Here is a 24,096-nt window from a genome sequence, read left to right on the forward strand (position 1 = left end):
TTTTGTGTTTTGACCATTTTTGAACTAAACCATGTCTCATTTACCATGCTTTGTGCTGTGCCATCACCATCCATCTCTATACACACACAATGGGTTTATGGGTACATTTCTAAGAATGATGATCAACTTCATTATTGCTTGGATTTTGTATCACAATAGTGCCTAAATGTATGTAGAAATGAGATTCAAATCAATGTGGAAAACTGCACAGAAAGCCATAAAAATAGATCCTTTATTATGTTCAGATTCTGAGATGTTAACTCTAACAACGAGCGCTTGGTCCACGTGCTGGGTGTTTTGAGTCCACCATGTGTGTGTGAGTGTACATATGAATTATGCCATGTTAGAAGAAAATGCAGACCACACAGGATTTAGATTATGACTGCTTTTGTACAAAATTTATAATCTACTGTATTTGTCTGTATATTTCAAAATCCTCCACTCCCTGCAGGTTGTACATTTTGTGTTGTCCATTTTTTCAGAGTGGACTGCTGGAGGTGAACAATCAGCTTAACTTCCCCTCTAATCGCCTTGGTCACCATCATCTTCATCATCCAGCAGGAAGTCACTGATCTCCTCTCTCATCTGAGACCTGCAGAACACAACGCTTAAGTCCTGAGAATCTGTCATTTGGGTTTCTGCTCCAATTTTCTACGCATACATTTTGTCTAGATGTTATAATGTTGATTAGGTTGTTCCTGTACAACAGTTTGTTTGGCACACAGAGTCTAGGTATTCATACCGGGCTGACATTAGAACATCTGAAAAACGCATTCATAAAATGAGAAAAGCAGTTTCATGATTTCATGAAGGTGTTTCTTGTACATGGAATCAACAATGGAAACATGCTTTAAAGGAACCAAATCTTCTTCTCACCTCCTCTGCCTCCTATGAGCCTCTGACAGGATGTACTGCGGGAGACGCTCCACTGACGACTTGACGCCACGAGGACAATGAAGAACATCAGTGTCAGTAAAACATCAAATGCCCACATGCATGGTCTTATTTCACTTCAAACATGGGACAACATACTATGAGACAAAGCAGTTTTTTTCCGATTTCAAAAACTACATAAAAAAGGTATATTGTGCAGTATTTTACTAAAAACAATGTATAGACTTTAAAGTGCTCATATTATGCTCATTTTCAGGTTCATAATTGTATTTAGAGGTTGTACCAGAATAGGTTTATGTGGTTTAATTTTCAAAAAACACCATATTTTTGTTGTACTGCACATTGCTGCAGCTCCTCTTTTCACCCTGTGTGTTGAGCTCTCTGTTTTAGCTACAGAGTGAGACCTCTCACTTCTGTTCCATCTTTGTTGGGAGTTGCACATGCTCAGTACCTAGGTAAGGACTACTAGCCAGTCAGAAGCAGAGTATGAGGGCGTGCCCTGACAGTAGCTAGGTAAGGACTACTAGCCAGTCAGAAGTAGAGTATGAGGGCGTGTCCTGACAGTACCTAGGTAAGGACTACTAGCCAGTCAGAAACAGAGTATAAGGGCGTGCCCTGACAGTACCTAGGTAAGGACTACTAGCCAGTCAGAAGCAGAGTATGAGGGCGTGCCATGCTAGCAGCTAGGTGAGCATTATAACGTGTGTTCCAAAGTGACCACGTTTGTCTCTGAAGTAAAGGCTGGACTACAATAGAGCTGTTTGGAGCAGTTGGTGAACAGTGTTTTCTGTTGGAGATGGTAAGTCCCTTTGGGGTGGACTTTGGGCTTTTTCACTTTGTAAACCTATAACATGCACAAATAGATATATAACACAATAAAGGAAAGGGAAAAAGCCAAAAAGCATAATATGAGAACTTTAAAAAAAGAATCCCTCTCAATCATCACTTATGAGGTATTGTTTGAATTTGTCCAGGGTAGAGGCACTTCAGCCAAAGGTCTGGGGTTAGTTACTCTTTAAGGTCATGAATGATATATTTAGATTTTGAATTAGGTGGTTAACAACCAAGACAAACTTTAGCTTGTATTTGAAAATCACTGAGTGTTGTTGGGGTTATGTCACTCACCATGTCTTTGATGGTCAGCTTACAGCTGTAACACAACAGAGTCTTCAGATCGCTCGTCTCTGGTACCCTGTGATAGAACAACACAGGTAGACTGCTTTGACACGACGCATTTATTATTTACATCCTGTTTACATAACAGCCAAAAAGAAAAACACAATTAAATGGCGTAAAGAGAGAAGAAACAAACAGAAGGGGATTATGATCCTGCTACATTAGCCGTGCTTTGTGTTAACTGCTAATTGGCAACGGTTAGCATGCCAACAGGCTAAACTAAGATGGGGACCATGGTGAAAATGATACCTGCTAAACCTGACAATGTTAGCATTGTCAGTGATAGCAGAGGGAGACTGGCCATCCAAGACCTCTGCTTTCAACAGCACGTTTGTTGGCGTACAGTCACACTGTTCACTAGGGTTGGATATCGTTTGGGTTTTTTCCGATATCGGTGATAAAATGTGGTTTCCTGTGCCTAAATAGGGCCTGAACAGATACTAAAAAAAAAATAATAATAATAATACAGAAAGAAGAGCACAAAACGGCAGTCTGCGACAATAAAGAACGGCTTGTTTATCGCTAAGGCTTTATGGTCAAATTTATCATCTATTTAAAATGTAATAACTTCTTTCACTAGTCAACTGCTGTTCAACAACAAAAAGGAGAAACACTAGATGGCAGAAGGGTACTTTACAACAACAGCTTGAGTTTCTCGAGTTGCACTTGAATGCACCATGAGCTTACGAGGTGCAATCGAAGGCACCATTAAGTCCCATCGGTGTCGTTTCTCCGACAAGTCCGACAGTGACCACGGTGTCTCAAAGCGCAGCTAGGCTCAATGTGTCTTTAGCTGCAGACTGTTTATATGTCCCGGTGTTGGAATCCTTTTGGATGAAAAACAGCCAGACTTTAGACTGTTTAGTGTTACTAGAGGGCAGCGCAGGCATTTAAGAGTCACCGAAAAGAGTCACCAAAATCTGGTAGAAGTCAAAGTCTGGTAGATACCGGTCATTTAGGAAGCAGTTTAGGTACTGGTAACCATTTTAATGTCATGTATAAAGACAGTCACACACTCAAGGCTCCCAGTCCTATTTAGAATGATGTGTTTGAAATGTCAAGTGCCGGTGTGATCTCTCCCTCGTTAGATTAGATTAGATGAATAAATTACTCAACACTTACTTGGCAGATGAACAGCAGCCTCCACCACTTGCTGCTTTTACACAATTCTCTCCACCAGAGGAGCAGCAATCTCCCGAGGGAGCAGCTGATTCTAGTTCCACTGGAGCTTTAATGAAAACACAGGAAACTGATATTAACGCATAATTAGTAGAAACTCAATTGTGGACTTTTCCTCTGACCTCAGCCTGAGAAGGTTTCTGCCCACATACCAATGTTTTAGCTGTTTATACACAGAACTGAAATACAACACAAGTATCTAATTCATTTCACATTTTATAACAGACTCTAAAGAAGCTTTAGTGTTAAACTGTCTTCGTCATATTTCTGAACTTCTCCATATCCTGTTGGAAAAAAGGACTCCAGATGAGCACACAATACCACAGAGACACAATGGCTAGAAATCTTCAAGGCATGAGTGGAGGGGACATGTATTCATTGACTGACAGTATACTCCTGTACCTGGGTTTTGTCTTTGGAGCTCAGCACTGCTAGCTCCTGGAGATTTAGTCTGGGAGAGCTGCTCTGAGATCAGTGTGGCCTTGAAGGCTGAAGCCTTCTCTGAAAGAAAGAGGGAGACGAAGGCAGAGAGGAAGGAAAGACAAAATCATTATGGTCTTCTTTCTTGTTGGGTAAAGAATGCTTATATCTGCTATTTACATCTATAGGTGTTCAGTGCCCACTGCCTATTTTACAAACAGAACGATTATGTATAATACTGTGAAGTAGGGGAGTTAAGATTCTCCAAATCCACGATTGGGCCTTATTTTCGATTTAAACGCCACAATTCGATTCAATAATAAAAATAAAAAAACATCCAGCAGTGATGGCAATGCCACAATAAGAGCCTCTAGATGGCAGAAGGGGACTTTACAACAACTACGTTTCTCAGAGTTAACAAGGTGCACTTGAATGCACCATATGTTTAATGAGGTGCACCTGAACGAACCATGAAGTCCGGTCGGAGCCTACAGGCTTTACAGTAGGTGTTTGTTTACATAACTCACATAGCCAGACCTTCCTCGACAATGCTGTGGAGGAGGGTCTGGCTAGTCCACACAGCATTCCTGGATGGGAGAAAAACATGGTCTGGTTTATTGGTATTTCTTTAAACCAATCCCAATTGTCCTGGGTGGCGCTAAGCACCGGACGGAGCCACGGTGCCTCTGCTAAATAGTCTCAGAAAGGAACTTGTTTTGGTGGAACATGTACGTTCAAAAGTAGTTTTAGTCGTGCAACAGAAAACTCAGATTGGACAGATAGTCTAGCTAGCTGTCTGGATTTACCAGTTAACCATAGTCCTCACAAATCCACCGGAGGTTAGAACGCCAACACAAAGAAAGCAGAAGGTAACGGACATCCGGACAAAATGAGGGACATCCAGAGGAACCTGAACAATCCGGGAAATGAAACGTCGTTGATATAGACTACCACACCAGTGACTTCAGGGAAGCAGGAGGATTTTCAAGTTCTGTTTTTTTTTTTTTTTTCTTGTCAGCGCCGACTCTGGCAGTGGCGATGGTATCTGGAAAAGTGCAGCTGATGGCTACTGGTAAGCTAACGTGTGTCTGTTGTAGCATGCTACCGGCCGGTAGGCTACAATGGGTCGTGGGTCAGTGTTATGTCGTCGTTTTTCTCTGGACGTCCACGTGTAGATGGGGATGGAGAAAGAAAGAAATACTGTGGGAATCACCGGTCCTTTTGATTTTGAAAAATGCTTTGATATGTTTTCTCTGTATTAGTTTTACTGTCTGTACATTAGTGATCTATGCGTCTTCGGTATCATTACTGACAGACATTTTACTGGATGCATATATTGCATCCTGTTAGGTGACCAATAATAAGATAATATGATACTGTGAGGTTGAGTGAGTTATCTGTAGAGGTCTGATCCAAGTTCTATATTTTCTGTGATGACATGGCTGTATTATCTTTATTTTACATCCTTGTGAATGCTAAGCATTCATTCTCTGTCTTGGAGGATATCCAAATGTAGGCAGGGTATTTACATAGCACTTCAAAAATTTGGAAAGTTAAACAAAAGTTTTTCAAGTTGTTACACATGTGTACTTGTAGTGGTCATAACCAAGTCCACATGGAATCTGCGGTCTCAGAATTACGCAGATTTTAAACGGATTAAAAAAATAAAAAATAGAAATCTCAGACCTCAGACCTCAGGACGGGAAGAAGGGAAGTCAGTCTGAATAACTTGGCACTATAATCTCTGCTAACCCTAAATGGGGCAGCAATGTTTGGTGGCTTTTCAAGGGAAGCTATGGTTCAGTGTCACATCAGTTGTGAACGGTGTCCCGTCTTTCCTAAGCTATGAGCTCAGTGACTGACAATGTTTAGTTTAATGGCAACAAAGTTAAAGGACAATTCCGGCGCAAAACGAACCTAGGGGTTAATAACACGTGTACCGAGTCGACCGTTCTCTGGGATATGTTTTCATGCTAATCAAATGTGAACAGTTTTAGCCAGTCGAACGACGAACGCTGAGCTACGTTACTGGTTACTGGTTGCACGGCGTTCGTCGTTCGACTGGTCGTGACTGTTTTCCCAAGATGGCGCCTGCCTGTATACGTGAACGCTACTGTCTTTCTAAACTATCTTTTTAATAAACGGTCTGTACACTGAAGTTCTCAACGCTTCGGTTTACATGTAGGGACCCCCATTATGCTACCGTGGAAGTGTGGTGATATTTTGAGCCTTGTTAGTGGTATAGAAATAGCAATTTCTTTTGACTTTACCCTCTGCCCCGACGACTAGCGCTACAAGCTAATTAGCGGTTTGCGCTAAAACTGGTCACATTCGATTAGCATGAAAACATATCCCAGAGAACGGTCGACTCGGTACACATGTGTTATTAACCCCTAGGTTCATTTTGCGCCGGATTTGTCCTTTAACTAATTTCTGGTAACGGTCTCTACAACACTTACCAACAGCAGTGTCCAGGGCGCACATGCAGAGCAGACATCTGTCCCAGTGGTCAGCTGCGGAGGAGCTCCTACATGCTGTCTGTAGCTTCTCACTGGTCCTACAGCGCACACACAGCAGCTTGGTAATTACTTTATTTGTGTGTGGCAAATTCTAGATTGATTGTATCTTGCTAATAATTAGAAAAAAAAGCATACTAAAAGAACACATGCTTATGTCCATGATGTTTGTAGTTTCCTGCTGACCTGTAGATGGTGCTGACTGTAGAGGGGAAGTCCGCCTGCAGCTTGGTGACAAAGCTCTCGGTCAGACGCTGGATGCTGGACTTGTCTGTTGTCTGTGGGACAGACACAAGTGCACAGTGAACGCAACCATATGGAATCACAGTAGACTTCATTCATATCATGCAATACCAGAGACATACAGTATTTATTTTTGTACGGTTACAAAAACATGGTGCCCACTGGGTCCAACAAGATACCAACATTTCCATATTTTTAAAGCCACTTTTTAGAGCTGTGTCACAGAGCAGGATCAGAGTTAAGGCCTTTTTATAGTTGTGCGTCGAAAGCACGCCGTAGCCTGACGTGCACCTCTCGAAAAATGTAACTACACGTCGCGGTGACGCACGTCGCTCAGCCGTGGCTTGCTAGTGTTGCATTTCCCGCGGCTCATTTCCTGGTTCTCCTTCTCCATAAACAACATGAAATCAAGGAGAGGGTTAACTTCTCCTGCTCCAGATGTTCCACCGTGGTCAGAAAGAACAGGGGAGACACATTGTTTCTCTCACTGTGACTCTAGAGTCACTACTCGCTCTGAAGATAATCACCGTCACTCTCTCACTTCTCCCTCTAACACACACACATACACACCGGCTCAACGCACACACCAGTGCACAAGTATTTAAACATCAGGCCACATACGTAGGCTGTGGTGAAAGCTCTGCGTGGAGCCTCCGCAGAACTGTAAAACAAGCTTTAGCCAGTTCACTTTAGGATTAACTTTGGGTTTTAGGTCTCACATAGCCTGGATCAGAATAAAGCCTAACATGCAGCGTGTGAGGTCAGAGAGAGAGAGAGACAGAGAGAGAGAGAGAGAGAGAAAGAGAGATCAGATCACTATAATAAATGTATTATCTCAATCTTCACCTCATCGGCAAAGAAGATCTGTTTAATAAACCAGGAGACACAGGGCCTTTTTTGACCTGGCTTTAACATCTGTCCTGAGTGATCTTATAACAAGTGGAAGTCCCCATGTCCACCTGGCAGCAGAATGTGGCAGAGTGACCACTTGTTTTTGGATCTCACTTCCCCCTGTCGGTTACATAAATCACACATTAGCAACGTGTGATGACTAATGAAAAAGCGCTGCCGACAGCCTGCCTGTGTTCCAACATAAAGATGTCTACTGGCGGAGGCCGGGGTCTGTGCAGGAGAGAAAGAAGTTTTTAAAAGCCTCTGTGTGTTCAGCTCTCAGTACGTTCGTAGTTTCTAACTGAATCTCTGCGGTTTGAAGTTTAGTTTCTATAATATATCTGCTTTATTTTACATTTCATGTTCGCTTATAGGAGTTGTGCCAAGTTACTGCTGATGAGGACCAATATTAAGTTGTTGAGGAGGTTCTTATCAGATCAGTCAATACAAAATGTTTTTTTCCTTCGTAGTAATAATCTGACCAACAGTCTCTATTTATGTAATGCATAAAATGTTATGACTGACAATTTGACCTACATCTCCCAGACAGCCAGAGGTTCTTCTCCTGTCACCTACATTTACTTTGGGAGTGTGTGTTAAGGAGCGCGGGGAACAGGGGTTAACAGTAAATGAAGTTACACACCAACCAGACGGCCAAATGTCGGCAGAAAAGGCAGTCGGACTGATCAGTCTCCCCGAGTTGGTCCAAAAAGTTCCTCAGAACACACCAAAGAGACGAGACGTAATACGTCTCCATAACAGCAGGCGGCGCTAATCTGTATTGTCGCCCAAAAAATGAAAACTGGCAGCTGATTGGACGAACGCGTCACATGGATCTGGCTGCTGCTTCCAGATTTTGGATTTTTTGAAAGGCCATTACTGGCGACTCATTCAGTATTACGATCTCATATTGTACTAAAATAGTTCACCGAAACGTGTTTCTGAAAACATTTTAAGAGAGAAATAGGCCGTGCAGTTGCTGAATCTGTCTTCATTTCAGATCAACAAAGGTCAGTTTAAAAGATTTTCGTCAGATTTTGAGAGGCTTAGTCATGCTCATTCAGCTCGCCGTTTCCGGGTGAGTCCCGACTTCTCTGTCTCTGACTGAGCATGTCAGGTCGGCCAAAATAAAGGCTGACAGCTCCTCCGACGGATGACGGCACGGAACACACCGAACAGACTCAAGTCACCGACCTCGCCAGACTATCGGCCCGTTGTGTAACTGCTTTAACACATTTCAAACCAGAAATGAGTCAAGTAATTGGCTGCATTTGATACAGGAAGTTTTACATCCAATCACAGTAATGATGTTAATACATAAATCAGATGACACACAGGCAATTCAGTGATATTCCTGCCATTGTGGTCTTGAAATAAAATCCAGAGTCCTCTTCATCCGAGAACGAGACACGGGCGAGAAAAAATGTGCTCAATTTCGAGACGAGACCTTCAAAAAGTGGTCTTGAGACCAAGACCGGTCTCGAGTACTACAACACTGCTTCCTGTTTACAGCGGCACACACATGCCCAGAGTACTGCATGTGAATGGTCATGGGATATGTGTTGTCAGATGTGTTAACATGGATGGAGATCAGTTCTGCCACTGGAGCTAAAACTTTTGTGTGGATGGAGATGGTTTTTAAAAGGCAGCTTAAAAATGAAGATGTAGTAGCTACGGCGTCGCTCTTATGACGTGACCCTTCAGAGTTCTGCGTCGGGGTTGCTTTGCATCGCGGTGCAGTTCACCGCCATAACACTAGGGGGTGATAAGTCTGAGGATATTTGCGAGGTCTGCCAGCCAGTTTATGTTATGTTAGCAAGCAAACTTTGGCACAACTGTCCACAAAGTACTGCTTGCTGGCGAAGTGCTAATTTCAGAACATGACTGACATATACACACTTTACAAACGGATAACCCCGTCATTGTAACCAAAATATGTCTGAGTTTATTTGCAGAGCTGATGTCAGTGAACTAGCATGTAGCTACTCCCCACAGTGGGCTGCTGGAAACACCGACTATCAACACACAGGACCAGTTGACATCACGTCTGACCGAATCACACGGACGTGCCATCCGTCTGCGGTCTGCGTCGCCTCGACGCAAAGTTACACATTTTTGGAGGTGCACGTCGAGCTACGGCGGAGGGCTTGGAGAGGGGGATCGCGGCGACGCAGAGGGGTCTGCGGGGGTACACTGTCGATTTGACGCAGAAGCATAAAACAGCCTTTATACACTGACAATTGGCAAGTTCTTTCCTTTTCCCAACTGTATTCCATTGTGACATCACTGTGTGGTTGTCTCTGCAGTGTGCAGGCCGGCTGTTACTGTCAGAGCTTACCTTTGTGTCCAGGCTTGGTAGGAAAACAGAGGGCACGCTGAACATGCGGTTGTAGTAGGCTATCTCTTTAGCTGAGTAGTCCCTCATTGGCCTCACTAATATTGTGTCACCATATCTGGAGTCTGAGAAGCCCTGTTAGCACAAACACACACAGATACACCAATATCATGAAGGATCCCACCCATCCGGCACATAAACTGTTCACCCCTCTCAGGCAAAAGGCTGTGCAGCCTCAAAGCCAAAACAACAAGGCTAAAGTGCAGCTTCTTCCCAGAGGTTGGGAGGCTTATCAGTCCCTCCAGAAAAATGTGATTATGCGATCGCATAATTCAATGCATAATCAGCCAAAGTCCGCATATTTATGCGGGGGCCGCATTTTTTTTCAAATACGGCGCACTTTCGCCGCATAAATTGCCGATTTCCGCGCGAAATATGCGGGGCTTGCATGATTTCACAATCCCCGCATTTTCGTTGCAAAAAAGTCACATATATCTTAGCAGAAAGTTGAAAAATGTTGCGTTGACTTCACACAAGAGCAGCTGTTTTCCCCTGTAGCCATGGGAACGTTATGAAGTGACGTAATTACGCGACGTGAACATCATCGAAAAGCTGCAAACCCCGCGATGAAGCCATGATGAAACCGCAGTTTTTGCAAGTTCCCGCAATTTCATCGCATAAAATTGCATAAAAATCCTGCATATTCCATCGCATTTTTTAAGAAAATGTGCCGCATAATCAAGGATTTTTGCCCGCAACAATCACAAAAAAAACTGCACTTTTCTGGAAGGATTTGCTTATGAACTCACAGACTAAGTCTGTCCTCTGAACTTGCACTGATGCACTATTCTTTTAACTGCTGCTCGGTTTTGAACTGTGCTCTATGTATGTATAGGTTTCAGATTAGATTTATTATTATTATGCTAGGACATGGTTATCTATTGTGTACATTGCTGAGTCTGAGTAACAAATTGCGTTCCTTCATGATTTGAACATGCTTGATGACATAAAAACTGTAAATCTGTATACATAATTAACATTACTTTTATTTCATTAAAATGTAATAATATTTCATCATTAAGGTTTAAGTCAGACATCACATCTAATATCTGGAACAAGGAAAGGGAAACAACACTGTAGGCTGAATGGGACGTCACAGTAAATCCCTCCCTGCCTATCATCTGCACACATACTGTACGCACCGTGTCCTGAGCCAGCTGTGCTCCTCTGCCCAGTGATATACTGGTGAGCAGTTTTACAGCCAGTCTGGTGCAGTTGTCTCCCAGCATCAGTTTACTGTAGCCTTCAGTCCGAGCTGTGTGCACCAGCAGATGCTGCCTTTGAGGAGAACACACACAAACATACAGAGTGGACTTTTTTTCAACATCATTTTGTGATTTAATCAACATCATGATTCTCACTGGCAAGGCAAATGATACTGTATTTTCTCTGCACCCCAGTGAATGTTCTCTCTGGGCCTCCCGGTTGTATCCTTATTTATTTTTATTTTTTTTTATTTACCAGGGACGGTGCACAATAATCTACATTTCAGTTTCCACTTTAATGTAAATGTGCCACAGTTAGCTAATGAGCTCATTTTCATCTGTCGTCCCTGGGCAGTTTATTACGAATTAGGGCCGGGTGATAGGGAGAAAATCAAAAATCACGATATTTGATACCTCAATATCAATATTGCGACAATATTGTAGGGTTGCATTTGGTGCTTTCACAAAATGTTTTTACATTTAGATTTTTTTTATATATAATCATCAGTAATGTGGATTTAATGAGTATGTGGGTAAATGCAAATAATAGAACAACTAGAACAGTCTGGTAAGTTCACAAAATAACATAATTTTACTCTAATGCAGCTTGTAAAACCAGGAAAGACAATCATATTACGATATTACAATATCCAAAATCTAAGACGATATCTAGTCTCATGTCACGATATCGATATAATATTGATATATTGCCCAGCCCTATTAGGAATGGCCTATTACAGAACACAATACAATAAAATACAACACATAAATACATTACAAAAGCAGCAGATATATGTAACAACATGTTTTGTGTAAGAGTAAAAAATGACATTACATTATTTATTGTACGTTTATTTGATTCACAGCTGCTATATAGTGTTTTGACCTCTCAACCCAACTGCATTTTACCACAAACTTGCGACTAGTTAACTTTCTAAAGCAGGCGCAATCGCTTGTTTGCTAAGAGTCGGGTCGGTGATTGTGAATGTGTGATTGTGTAAAGGTGTTCACGAGATAGATACCAACCTTTAGTGAACTTGTGAATTTCGCCAGCCGTCTTCTCACCTTTATGGAGACAGACGCTGTGTGCATGGTGGGCTCGATGGTGTTTTAAGCCTCCAATGTCGCCTTACAGGCAGCTAACCCTCACCTTAACACTAACATAACTTCTTTGACATAACCATAGACAGTATATAGAATGGACCAATAGATCCCGTTGCTCTGGACGGAGACCAGTGAAGGCCGTTAGAAGCACTTTTCCGGTGAGCGCTGAGCGTTACTGAGCAGCCTCCAACTGAGAGAGACGACGTAAATGTGACGTGAGCAACCTCTCTGAAAGGTGGAAGTCTTCTGGTAGCTGTGCCAAGAGAAATCTCAATCATTCCCAATCTAGCAGAGACGGAGAGCGTAGGTATATGTAAGGAGATAACATAGACACAGGCTAATTATTGATCACTAAAATGATAGTTAACATTAGTAATTAAACTTAAACAGCTAATGGAAGTCCAAACTGCCTGTGAGCTTCTCCTGTACTATACGGTAATTCCTCTACTATGCGACAGTAAGTCGCGTGGTTATGACACGCCTGTTAGCCTATTTTTATAAAAACGTCTGCTACGGAGCCATAACGTGAGGTACAAGGTAATGGAGCCTTTTATACGTTGTCGTGTTTCTTTAGAAATAAACAATGGACAAATAGAGTCTTTAAACGCTTCAGATGTAAAGTTATTGGCTGTCAAAGTGACGTCAAAATGAATGGCAGTCAATGGGATGCTAACGGGAGGTGAGTGCTTGTTAGCATCAAAATGGCGCCATAGAAGGTACGAGTTGTGAGGAGAAGCTTACCCCCTTGGACATAACCATTGCCGCGCTGCCTGGAAGGCGACGTTGGGGGCTAAAAACACCAAACACCGCATGGTGGGAGGAGCTGTGTGTGTACGTGAGCGGGACACAAGTGACAGAGAGACGGAGGAGAGCAGGGAAAGGAAATGCAGAAGAACGTGTTTTAAATAGCGTTAAAAAAAAAATTAAAAAAAAATGTAATAACGAAACGCAGTGTGCGGCGGCCGGTGTTGATAGTGAGGCGCATCGCCACACATTAGTCTACAGTGAGGAAAATAAGTATTTGAACACCCTGCTATTTTGCAAGTTCTCCCACTTAGAAATCATGGAGGGGTCTGAAATTGTCATCGTAGGTGCATGTCCACTGTGAGAGACATAATCTAAAAAAAAAAATCCAGAAATCACAATATATGATTTTTTAACTATTTATTTGTATGATACAGCTGCAAATAAGTATTTGAACACCTGTCTATCAGCTAGAATTCTGACCCTCAAAGACCTGTTAGTCTGCCTTTAAAATGTCCACCTCCACTCCATTTATTATCCTAAATTAGATGCACCTGTTTGAGGTCTTTAGCTGCATAAAGACACCTGTCCACCCCATACAATCAGTAAGAATCCAACTACTAACATGGCCAAGACCAAAGAGCTGTCCAAAGACACTAGAGACAAAATTGTGGGCTACGGGGAAACTGCCAAGCAGCTTGGTGAAAAAAGGTCCACTGTTGGAGCAATCATTAGAAAATGGAAGAAGCTAAACATGACTGTCAATCTCCCTCGGACTGGGGCTCCATGCAAGATCTCACCTCGTGGGGTCTCAATGATCCTAAGAAAGGTGAGAAATCAGCCCAGAACTACACGGGAGGAGCTGGTCAATGACCTGAAAAGAGCTGGGACCACCGTTTCCAAGGTTACTGTTGGTAATACACTAAGACGTCATGGTTTGAAATCATGCATGGCACGGAAGGTTCCCCTGCTTAAACCAGCACATGTCAAGGCCCGTCTTAAGTTTGCCAATGACCATTTGGATGATCCAGAGGAGTCATGGGAGAAAGTCATGTGGTCAGATGAGACCAAAATAGAACTTTTTGGTCATAATTCCACTAACCGTGTTTGGAGGAAGAAGAATGATGAGTACCATCCCAAGAACACCATCCCTACTGTGAAGCATGGGGGTGGTAGCATCATGCTTTGGGGGTGTTTTTCTGCACATGGGACAGGGCGACTGCACTGTATTAAGGAGAGGATGACCGGGGCCATGTATTGCGAGATTTTGGGGAACAACCTCCTTCCCTCAGTTAGAGCATTGAAGATGGGTCGAGGCTGGGTCTTCCAACATGACAATGACCCGAAGCACACAGCCAGGATAACCAAGGAGTGGCTCTGTAAGAAGCATATCAAGGTTCTGGCGTGGCCTAGCCAGTCTCCAGACCTAAACCCAATAGAGAATCTTTGGAGGGAGCTCAAACTCCGTGTTTCTCAGCGACAGCCCAGAAACCTGACTGATCTAGAGAAGATCTGTGTGGAGGAGTGGGCCAAAATCCCTCCTGCAGTGTGTGCAAACCTGGTGAAAAACTACAGGAAACGTTTGACCTCTGTAATTGCAAACAAAGGCTACTGTACCAAATATTAACATTGATTTTCTCAGGTGTTCAAATACTTATTTGCAGCTGTATCATACAAATAAATAGTTAAAAAATCATACATTGTGATTTCTGGATTTTTTTTTTTAGATTATGTCTCTCACAGTGGACATGCACCTACGATGACAATTTCAGACCCCTCCATGCTTTCTAAGTGGGAGAACTTGCAAAATAGCAGAGTGTTCAAATACTTATTTTCCTCACTGTATGTGTGGAAAACACTGGAAGCACCATCAAGACAGATGGGATTCAGCAGGTAGTGTCGGTCTAACCTTAATGTGTTTAGCAGGTCTTCTCTGGCGGTCTGTGTCTTAGCAGAGCCAATCAGCTGCTGCAGTAACTGTCTGTGGGACTCCTGAACATGAGGTAGTGAGGTTTCCTCCTGTTGCCGTGGTGGCACACTGCTGCTGCTGTCGCTCTGAATGAAACGATCAACGGCTGCTTTGTAGGCACCGGCTGGTCGCTCTGAGAGTGCCGGGGCAGTCACCAACACTGAACTGGGAAGTTCCAGAACCTAAAGATTGGTTGGAGGACACATTCAATATTCCATTTGATCTAGACCCTCCTCCTAGCTCTGGCTAGTCCACATAGCATGCATGAAAAACGTGCTCTGGTTTATCTGCATTTCTTCAAACCAATCATAATGGTCATGGGCAACGCTAAACTCCGCACGGAGCTACTGCAAAATAGTCTCAGGAAGGAACTTGTTTTGGTGGAACGTGTACGTTCTAAAGTAGTTTTAGTCGTGCAACAGAAAACTCAGATTGGACAGATAGTCTAGCTAGCTGTCTGGATTTACCCTGCAGAGATCTGAGGAGCAGTTAACCATAGTCCTCACAAATCTTTGTTGAGTTTAGAACGCCAACACAAAGACAGAGGAAGGTAACGGACATCGGCGAAAAGACATGCATCCAGGGGAATTTCCTGCGGCACCGGAACAATCACGGGAAGTGGAATGTTGAGGATATAGACTACATTTGATCTAATGTAGTCTTTTTGTCAGTTTGACAGCACTCATTTCAGACCATTACAGGTCCAACCTCATAAGATTGTAAAAGTGTCATGAGACTGACAGGTAGGGTTGGGTACCGAAACGCAGTGCTAATAGGGCACCGGTTCCGACGTAAACGGTAGTAACGAGACCAAATGAGAACAAAAATTTCAGTGCCTGACCTTTTTTTTTTTCAGAAGCATCGCTGCACGGGACGCTACTTTACCATTAGCTAGTAGCTGGATTAAACACACATTTTTTTTGTGACAGCTTACGTTAAGCGGTGTAAAGTGTGACTGTATTTCCCTGTAGAGGATTCCAACACCGGGACGTAACAGTCTGACTGCAGCTGCCGTTGCCAGGTGCGTTTACTTGAAACTCGCCAGCCTTGTGGTGCATTCAAAGTTATTGTAAAATACCCTTTTCCCATCTGGTGCTTGTTTTTGTCGTTAACCAGCAATTTACTGGTGAAATAAGTCATTGTTATTACATTATTAATCAATCATTTAATTTTGACCCTGTGGCCTTAGCAATAAACAAGCCGTTCTTTAATGTTGCCAACTGTCGTTTTGTGCTCCTTTTTTACATTTTATATTATATACATTATAAATATATTATATATATATTTAGGTTCAGACACCGGTTCAGTCACCGGCGCTGTTTTAAAAGTATCGTTTTAGCACCGGTATCGGAAAAAACCCAAACGATACCCAACCCTACTGAACAAAAATGCATGTTTGACAGAGTTTTAGACTTTATTCATTTTAGGTGTTGTAACAGACAGTCCTGACCTGTTCCAGAGGCACCATGTGGAAGGGGAAACCTGTAGCCTTGAACACAGCCTGCAGCTCAGCCAGCGTCCTCTGTCTCTCCTCCACAGACTGACCCACAGCACCCCCCTCTGGGAACATACACACACACACACACACACACACACACACACACACACACACACACACACACAGTCAAATGCTTTGGCCAAGAATCATTTCAGAAAAGACAAAAGTCCTCCTGACATGTGTATGATGGGTGGGTGGTGACGAGTGGGGGAGGGGGGGAATATGTTCATGTTTTTAATTGTATGTCGTTTTAAACTTAAATAAAAAAATTGTTAATCACAAAAAAAAAGTCCTAGTGAAAGACATAGTGTACATGAAAATGATTAGACTCGCAACTTCATTTACCATCAACGAAGACAATGCCGGGCGAGAATCTCAACTTCTTGTGAGCATTCTGGCTCAAACCCTGGGAGGAAGAAAAGGTTTGCAGTTCCATTAATATTTAAAAACAAAGACAAGGAAACAAGATTATATTGGACCTATATGGTCATACAGAATCTCTATGGATAAGGAATGTATAGTGGAATTATAAGTAGCATCTCACCATCTGTTACATCATTAAATGTTCGGGGAACTTTGGTAGTTATTAGTTAATTAGTGAAAATCCTCCATTGATCCACATACAGCAGGTCACTGGCTGTTGTGCTCCATGCTGAAATGTTAGTACTGAACGATACTTTTCTGCTGACATCCACTGATGTTTTATAATGTGCTTGTCTCAGACCTCAGTCAGTAGGTTTACATGCACATAATATTCCAGTTTTTGCCCTAATTCTGAAAAAGACAATATTCCGACTAAGCTGTTTACATGGCTAATGAAAGTGAATATGCCGCTAATATTCCCGTTTACATGTAGCTGTGCAAAATACGATTTTTTCAAAGTTTACCAGCAGTGGCGGACTTGTTGGAGCGTGTGAACACAGCATCCCTCTTTCATTCCTTCAACCAGCTTCTTGAAAAGGTCGGCTCACATCCATAAACTTGTTGACATCCAAGTCTTTGCTAATGTTTAAAAGTAGCTGTGTTTCTCCCTCTTATCAGGTCTCCAGCCTTGCAAACAGTTGGCTGGTTGGTTTGTGTACAGTAACCATAGCAAGGCATAGAGCTGACCATAAGCCTGCAGTGAAAACCCGATTGAGACACATATTCCGAATGCGCTGTATACATGTCCAAAGAATGCTTCTAAAACTCTAGTAATACCGGAATATCCCACGTCTTAATCGGAAAATGCTACAGTATGTTCGGAAAAAGGCCTTATTCTGAATATGCTGTTTACATGACCTGTATCAAATTCGGAATATTGTCATATTCGGAATAATAGTGGAATATTGGTGTGCATGTAAACGTACTGATTGTGGCTGCACGTACCATAACGTGCTATTCTGTTGACCATCTGGTAAAACAGACAACCAAAAGCTTACTAATTAACCCTTATTCAACTTATTGTGTCATTTTTTGAGTTGATTCTTAGCAAAACCCCCTTTGGTCTTTCACAAATATGTGCTCATTCATGTGTAATTACTTCCACCAACTAATCAAAGTATTCTCATAAGCGTAGAATCTGACATTCAGAATCATTCAGAATACATACGGGCGAGTCGCTCGAATGACGGCTGCCATGTTGCGCCTCCATCTTTAAAATACATTAGCCAAAGAGGGACATACAGTATCTCACAAAAGTGAGTACACCCCTCACATTTTAGTAAATATTTCATTGTATCTTTTAATGGGACAACACTGAAGAAATTACACTTTGCTACAATATAAAGTATTAAGTGTACAGCTTGTATAACAGTGTAAATGTGCTGTCCCCTCAAAATAACTCAACACACAGCCATTAATGTCTAAACCGCTGGCAACAAAAGTCAGTCCACCCCTATGTTATATTCCCATAGAGACAGGCAGATTTTTATTTTTAAAGGCCAGTTATTTCATGGATCCAGGATACTATGCATCCTGATAAAGTTCCCTTGGCCTTTGGAATTAAAATACCCCCACATCATCACATCCCCTTCACCATACCTAGAGATTGGCATGGTTTTATTCCAGTTAGCCTAATAGCTTGTTTTATTTGCATTGAGAGATGATTTTATGGAAAGTACCCCATGCCAATTTCTAGGTATGGTGAAGGGTATGTGATGATGTGGGGGTATGGTGAAGGGGATGTGATGATGTGGGGTATGGTGAAGGGTATGTGATGATGTGGGGGTATGGTGAAGGGTATGTAATGATGTGGGGGTATGGTGAAGGGTATGTAATGATGTGGGGGTATGGTGAAGGGTATGTAATGATGTGGGGGTATGGTGAAGGGGATGTGATGATGTGGGGGCCAAGGGAACTTTATCAGGATGCATAGTATCCTGGATCCATGAAATAACTGGCCTTTAAAAATAAAAATCTGCCTGCCTCTATGGGAATTTAACATAGGGGTGTACTCACTTTAGTTGCCAGCGGTTTAGACATTAATGGCTGTGTGTTGAGTTATTTTGAGGGGACAGCACATTTACACTGTTATACAAGCTGTACACTTAATACTTTACATTGTAGCAAAGTGTAATTTCTTCAGTGTTGTCCCATTAAAAGATATAATGAAATATTTACTAAAATGTGAGGGGTGTACTCACTTATGTGAGATACTGTGCCTCCGCCTTACGCCCTCTCACACTCACTGGCACCGTGACGAATGCCAGGGGGAGATTACTCGCCAGGGAAGCGAAAAAGAGAATTAAAACGACAACGTGACAGGCAAAGCAACAAGACCAAAGTTAATATTGGAGTGGCTAGAACAGTTGCGTGTAAACGATGGAGAGAGCTAATTTCGGGTTCGGCCACTGTAGGAGGAAGGGCTAGAAAGTCACATTCAGTTGGTTGTCATATACAATTTTCACCGCTAGATGGGAGAAATTCTTACACAATGTAGCTTTAAAAATTAAATGAAGCATCGCGTTAATTCATGCAGGACACGGAAGTCATATGCCCACTAATTGGCTCCCAAATGGTGGAACGGGCTCCCCATCGATATCAGGATGGCCGAAAGCCTACACATCTTCCGCCGAAGGCTAAAAACACATCTCTTCCGACTACACCTCGGATAATAAAAAAAAAAATTCTTGAAGCTGCACTTTCATATGTCTCTTTGTAGCTTTGCCTATTTAAAGCTAATGTACTTGCACTTACTACTTGTTGTCTGGAGTTTGTACCTTCACAGTTGAAAGCACTTAATTGGAAGTCGCTTTAGATAAAAGCGTCTGCTAAATGACATGTAAAGTAATGTAATTGAATTATCATTCCCACCAGTCACAACCATTTGTTTTTTTACATGATTTAAATTTAAACAGGTAAACCTCTTGGACTTGACTGAGCATTGAGCAGGAAGAAGGACCTCCAGATACAGCCAGCAGCACCTACAACCAGAGAAGACCTTTTAGTTCATTTGAATTATTCTGTGAGCATAATAAATGATGAAAATGAATTGCAGTATATTGGGTCATGCTGTGTCAGAAGAAAACACAGTTTTTTATTTAGAGAATCAAGTGGACAAATAAAGCCCACAGATTACCTTCTCTCCAGGGAAAATCACCCTGTTTTTGCCCAGCATGGCTCTGAACTTATGAATGAAGTATTCCTTGAAACAGCCCCTAACACAGACAGAGAAATGATTTGAGCAAAGTCAGTAAAATGCAATTCATTTATTTGCATTGTGAAGTCATTTCTTCTTCTTTTTTTTTCAAATTATTATTTGTGGGCATTTTTAGGCCTTTATTTTGACAGGACAGCTGAAGACATGAAAGAGGAGAGAGAGAGGGGGGAATGACATGCAGCAAAGGGCCGCACGTCAGAGTCGAACCCGGGCCCGCTGCGTCGAGGAGTAAACCTCTATATATGGGCGCCCGCTCTACCAACTGAGCTATCTGGGCGCCTGTGAACTCATTTCTTCTAGCCACAACTCCAGCTCTAACAACAATACGAACAAGACCTTTGAGAATCAGATATGGGACAGGCTGGATACATGGCCTGGTCACAACTAAAAAGTCACATTCTGTCAGGGCTGTACGTTCTAAATAGGGATGCACAATACATTTTTTTATCGTCATCGCAATATCAGCTGGCGCAATATACATCGCAAAAGGCTGCGACATATTGTGAAAGACTCAGATTTTTTTGTGTTAGTTGAAAGAAAATATCAGTAGCAACCAGCACTTTAAAACGTTTTTTTAAATGCTTATTTAAAATGCTTTTTTAGTGGCGCCTTTTATATTCAATTCAATGTTCAATTTGTTCAATGAAAGAATGTTGGAAATGATTTCCTTTCACTTGTTTTAAATTCAACAAGAAATTTGTTAAATAAACAGTGTGCTCAGTTCTGCTGCGTTCAGTATTCTGCTAAAATACTGAAAGCAGCAGAACTGAGCACACTGTTTATTTACCTTAAATATCGTTATTATGATATTCAACAACATTATCGATATTGCATATTTTCCTCATATCGTGCAGCCCTAGTTCTAAAATAGCAGCCTTTGTTTACCTCAACAGGCTTATTTAGAGATAGGTAGATTGATTTCTCCGCTTTTAGAATAACATTTGAGAAGATTGTGTTTCCTGATCTGCTCCTCACACTCACCACTCTGCTGCTGAGTTTCTCCTCTCATACACAAATTACCTTTCTTATTTACTATTCACTTTTTATCATTGTTTGTAACACTTCCTTATAGAGATCTATTAAACAGAACCAGGTATGAGTGAGACTTTATAAAGCTGACTAAAAAAAGAATCATGTGGACGCGCTGACAGTTTTGGTTGTCATTACTTAGAATTCCTCATGGGGGAGACAGAAACTACGCACTATAGCTTTAATGGGTCTTAATCTAAACAGTTGTATGCATCTAGCCCCATTCAATGACTGCCCTGAGTTGATGATAATAATAATAATAATAATAATAATAATAATAATAATAATAATAGTTAATAATAGATAGCAAGCAGTAAAACAGTCTTACCTGCAGAACGTATCTCCTGCTCTGATGACCACAGCTGCAGGTGCCTCTTTGCATTTCACACATTTCTTAGAAACACTAACAAAAGTAGGAACAAAAATGAAAAATTATTTGCATAGATTCATATTTTATGACACGACACAAACATGTCTGCATAAACTGTGGAGGTTGATGGTGTACTAGAATGCCACAATAGCTACACTACAGCAGTAATGCAGAGGGTCTGAAGTTATGTTTTCATCATGGGGGAAACAGCTTTGACCCCACCACCCCACCACCACCATCCTCCTCTGGACATAGTGTTGCTTTCAAGTTTCCATTAAGTCCAGTGCACACAGCAGACTATGTCAGCTTCATTATTTGCCCAGGGGCAAACCAGTACCTCTGAGCTGGAAAGAATACTACCTATCTGGCTGTCCCAGATAGTTTGTGGTGATTCCATTACACATCAAATCTCAACACTCACAAGCCAGCGCATGAAAAAGTAGACAGTCATTGTAATTGTTTTTCTCCAATTGGCCATGAAGTGATCCTTCACAAGCAATAACTCTTTCAGCATAGGTACAGCATGTGGAGTATTGTGTTAAGAACTACTTTATTTAGGAAGATGTGCTGTAACAATGCAGGACCTGCCTTAGTTGATATGTGAGTGCTGCAATGATTACCTAAAAAAGTAGCATTCAATCAAATGACTAAAGCCAATCGACATGCAGTGAACATATGACTTTGGTTCCTGTGGCAGTAATCCAGCTGTAATGACAGCTAACAGTTAGTCTGGTTGACTCCAGATAACTAGCACAGACAACAAGATATGGCCGTTCTTAATCCTACTGAAATACTAGACTTCAGATAGACATTCGCCATCGTTAAGTGCTTTTACGTTAGACACGTTTGCAGTGCTGATAACGTGCAATTCTTTTAAAGGTCTTAAACGTAAACATGATTACTATATGGGATGCACTAACTGGGACTGACTTGAGAAGCAGTGGCAGCAAAAACTCTCCTGTCCTGTTAGTAGTGTCCTGAGGAGTGTGACTCCATGTCTGTCCCGGGACAGTCAGACACTGTCCTGTGACACCCAGACACTGTCCTGTACAGTGTCCAGTGACTCCCAGACTCTGTCCTGTGATTCCATGACTGTCCCAGGACAGTCAGACACTGTCCTGTACACTGTCCTGTGACTCCCAGACACTGTCCTGTGATTCCATGACTGTCCCGGGACAGTCAGACACTGTCCTGTACACTGTCCTGTGAAACCATGACTGTCCTGTACACTGTATTGTGACTCCAAGACACTGTCCTGTGACACCATGACTGTCCCAGGACAGTCAAGACACTGTGCCAGGACAGTCAGACACTGTCCTGTACACTGTCCTGTGACTCCCAGACACTGTCCTGTGACACCATGACTGTCCCAGGACAGTCAAGACACTGTGCCAGGACAGTCAGACACTGTCCTGTACACTGTCCTGTGACTCCCAGACACTGTCCTGTGACACGACTGTCCCAGGACAGTCAGACACTGTCCTGTGACTCCCAGACACTGTCCTGTGACACCATGACTGTCCCAGGACAGTCAGACACTGTCCTGTACACTGTCCTGTGACTCCCAGACACTGTCCTGTGACACGACTGTCCCAGGACAGTCAGACACTGTCCTGTGACTCCCAGACACTGTCCTGTGACACGACTGTCCCAGGACAGTCAGACACTGTCCTGTACACTGTCCTGTGACACCCAGACGCTGTCCTGTCCGACTGTCCCGGGACACTCCTCAGGACACTACTAACAGGACAGGACAGTTTTTACCACTGCTGCTGACTGACTTGCATATGGCGGTTAACTTCAAAGACTCAACGTGCCAGTACATTTACAATATAATAGAACAGCTTGTTCAACCATTGGGCGCTGACAACGTACCTGGGTACCTCGGCCTGCTGCAGCTGCTCCTGGTAGTCTTCATCCACCTGGCACATAGCTGCTGCTAACGTCCCTGAGTCTTACCGACGTCTGTAGCTGAAGCTATCCGAATACAGCGGAACGTCACCGGTATGTCAGCGAGACTTGTGTCTAGTTTTGAACTCGTAGAACAGTCGAATGTGTTGACGAGGAGCAGGGTGCACTAACTCATCTGAAGGATACGGATACTTACAGCGACGCGTTTCTGCTATATGTTACGATATAACGCTGCTCAATATTTACATTCACTTCATTTCAGTAACAACTGTGCGCGTGTGTGGTGTCTGGTCTAAACATGGCACTTTTTGATGACGGAGATAATCTTCTGCTTTATGCTTTACGGTGCGTTACTGCCACCTGCTGTATGGAGGTCGAGTCAAGGCTTCTAATATCAAAATAAGACTAAATAAAAACGATAACATAATAATAATAATAATAATAATAATAATAATAATAATAATAATAAAAAAAATAATAATAATAATAATAATAATAATAAAGACACATTGCTCATATCCTGTCAAACAAATGTTCTGAAATAAATATAGATACTTATACTGATATTGCACTATTCCTTCCCTCTCTTCAATTGTTATTGTATATTTTTTGTAAATTTGTAAATTCTATTGTATTGTTATACTGCATACTTTATGTTGTACTGTTATACTACATAATCTTTGTTTTGTGATTGTAAATTGTTTTTATATGTAACAAACTTGTTCTGCTATCTTGGCCAGGTCTCTCTTGAAAAAGATCTCAATGAGACTAACCTGGTTAAATAAAGGTTAAATAAAAAAATAAAAATACTTCACAGTATTTTTTGTATATTTCTTACTGTCCTTTCTGTTTTTATTCTGTATATGTTAAGTAAGTGTTGTACTTTGAGAGCGAAGATTAACCGGAGCCAAA

The 24,096-nt window shown here is 42.1% G+C and overlaps 1 protein-coding gene across 1 annotated transcript; it reads right to left on the reverse strand.

Moving 5' to 3' along the window:
- Nucleotides 1-204: 204 nt before the first annotated feature.
- ctu2 (cytosolic thiouridylase subunit 2 homolog (S. pombe)) lies at nt 205-23,489 on the reverse strand. Its single transcript, XM_031304702.2, has 16 exons — nt 23,149-23,489; nt 21,232-21,306; nt 19,794-19,872; nt 19,579-19,638; nt 16,580-16,640; nt 16,187-16,296; nt 14,677-14,918; nt 10,857-10,992; nt 9,658-9,789; nt 6,372-6,463; nt 6,129-6,226; nt 3,652-3,750; nt 3,193-3,298; nt 2,020-2,086; nt 877-935; nt 205-592 (listed from the first exon to the last, which is right to left on the reverse strand). The coding sequence occupies exons 1-16, from the start codon at nt 23,202-23,204 to the stop codon at nt 523-525; spliced, it is 1,542 nt and encodes a 513-aa protein (XP_031160562.1). The 5' UTR covers nt 23,205-23,489; the 3' UTR covers nt 205-522.
- Nucleotides 23,490-24,096: the final 607 nt, after the last annotated feature.

This window comes from Sander lucioperca, chromosome 15, assembly GCF_008315115.2.
Source record: "Sander lucioperca isolate FBNREF2018 chromosome 15, SLUC_FBN_1.2, whole genome shotgun sequence".
Taxonomy (NCBI): Eukaryota; Metazoa; Chordata; class Actinopteri; order Perciformes; family Percidae; genus Sander; species Sander lucioperca.

What these genes read in the sequence shown, in the direction of transcription:
- ctu2 (XM_031304702.2), bottom strand. Translation starts at nt 23,204, where the DNA reads ATGTGCCAGGTGGATGAAGACTACCAGGAGCAGCTGCAGCAGGCCGAG. An exon ending in ACATGGTGCCTCTGGAACAG is followed by an intron (nt 14,919 to 16,186) that starts GTCAGGACTGTC and finishes ACCAATCTTTAG; the next exon opens with GTTCTGGAACTTCCCAGTTC. An exon ending in GACCTGCTAAACACATTAAG is followed by an intron (nt 10,993 to 14,676) that starts GTTAGACCGACA and finishes TTCTCCTCAAAG; the next exon opens with GCAGCATCTGCTGGTGCACA.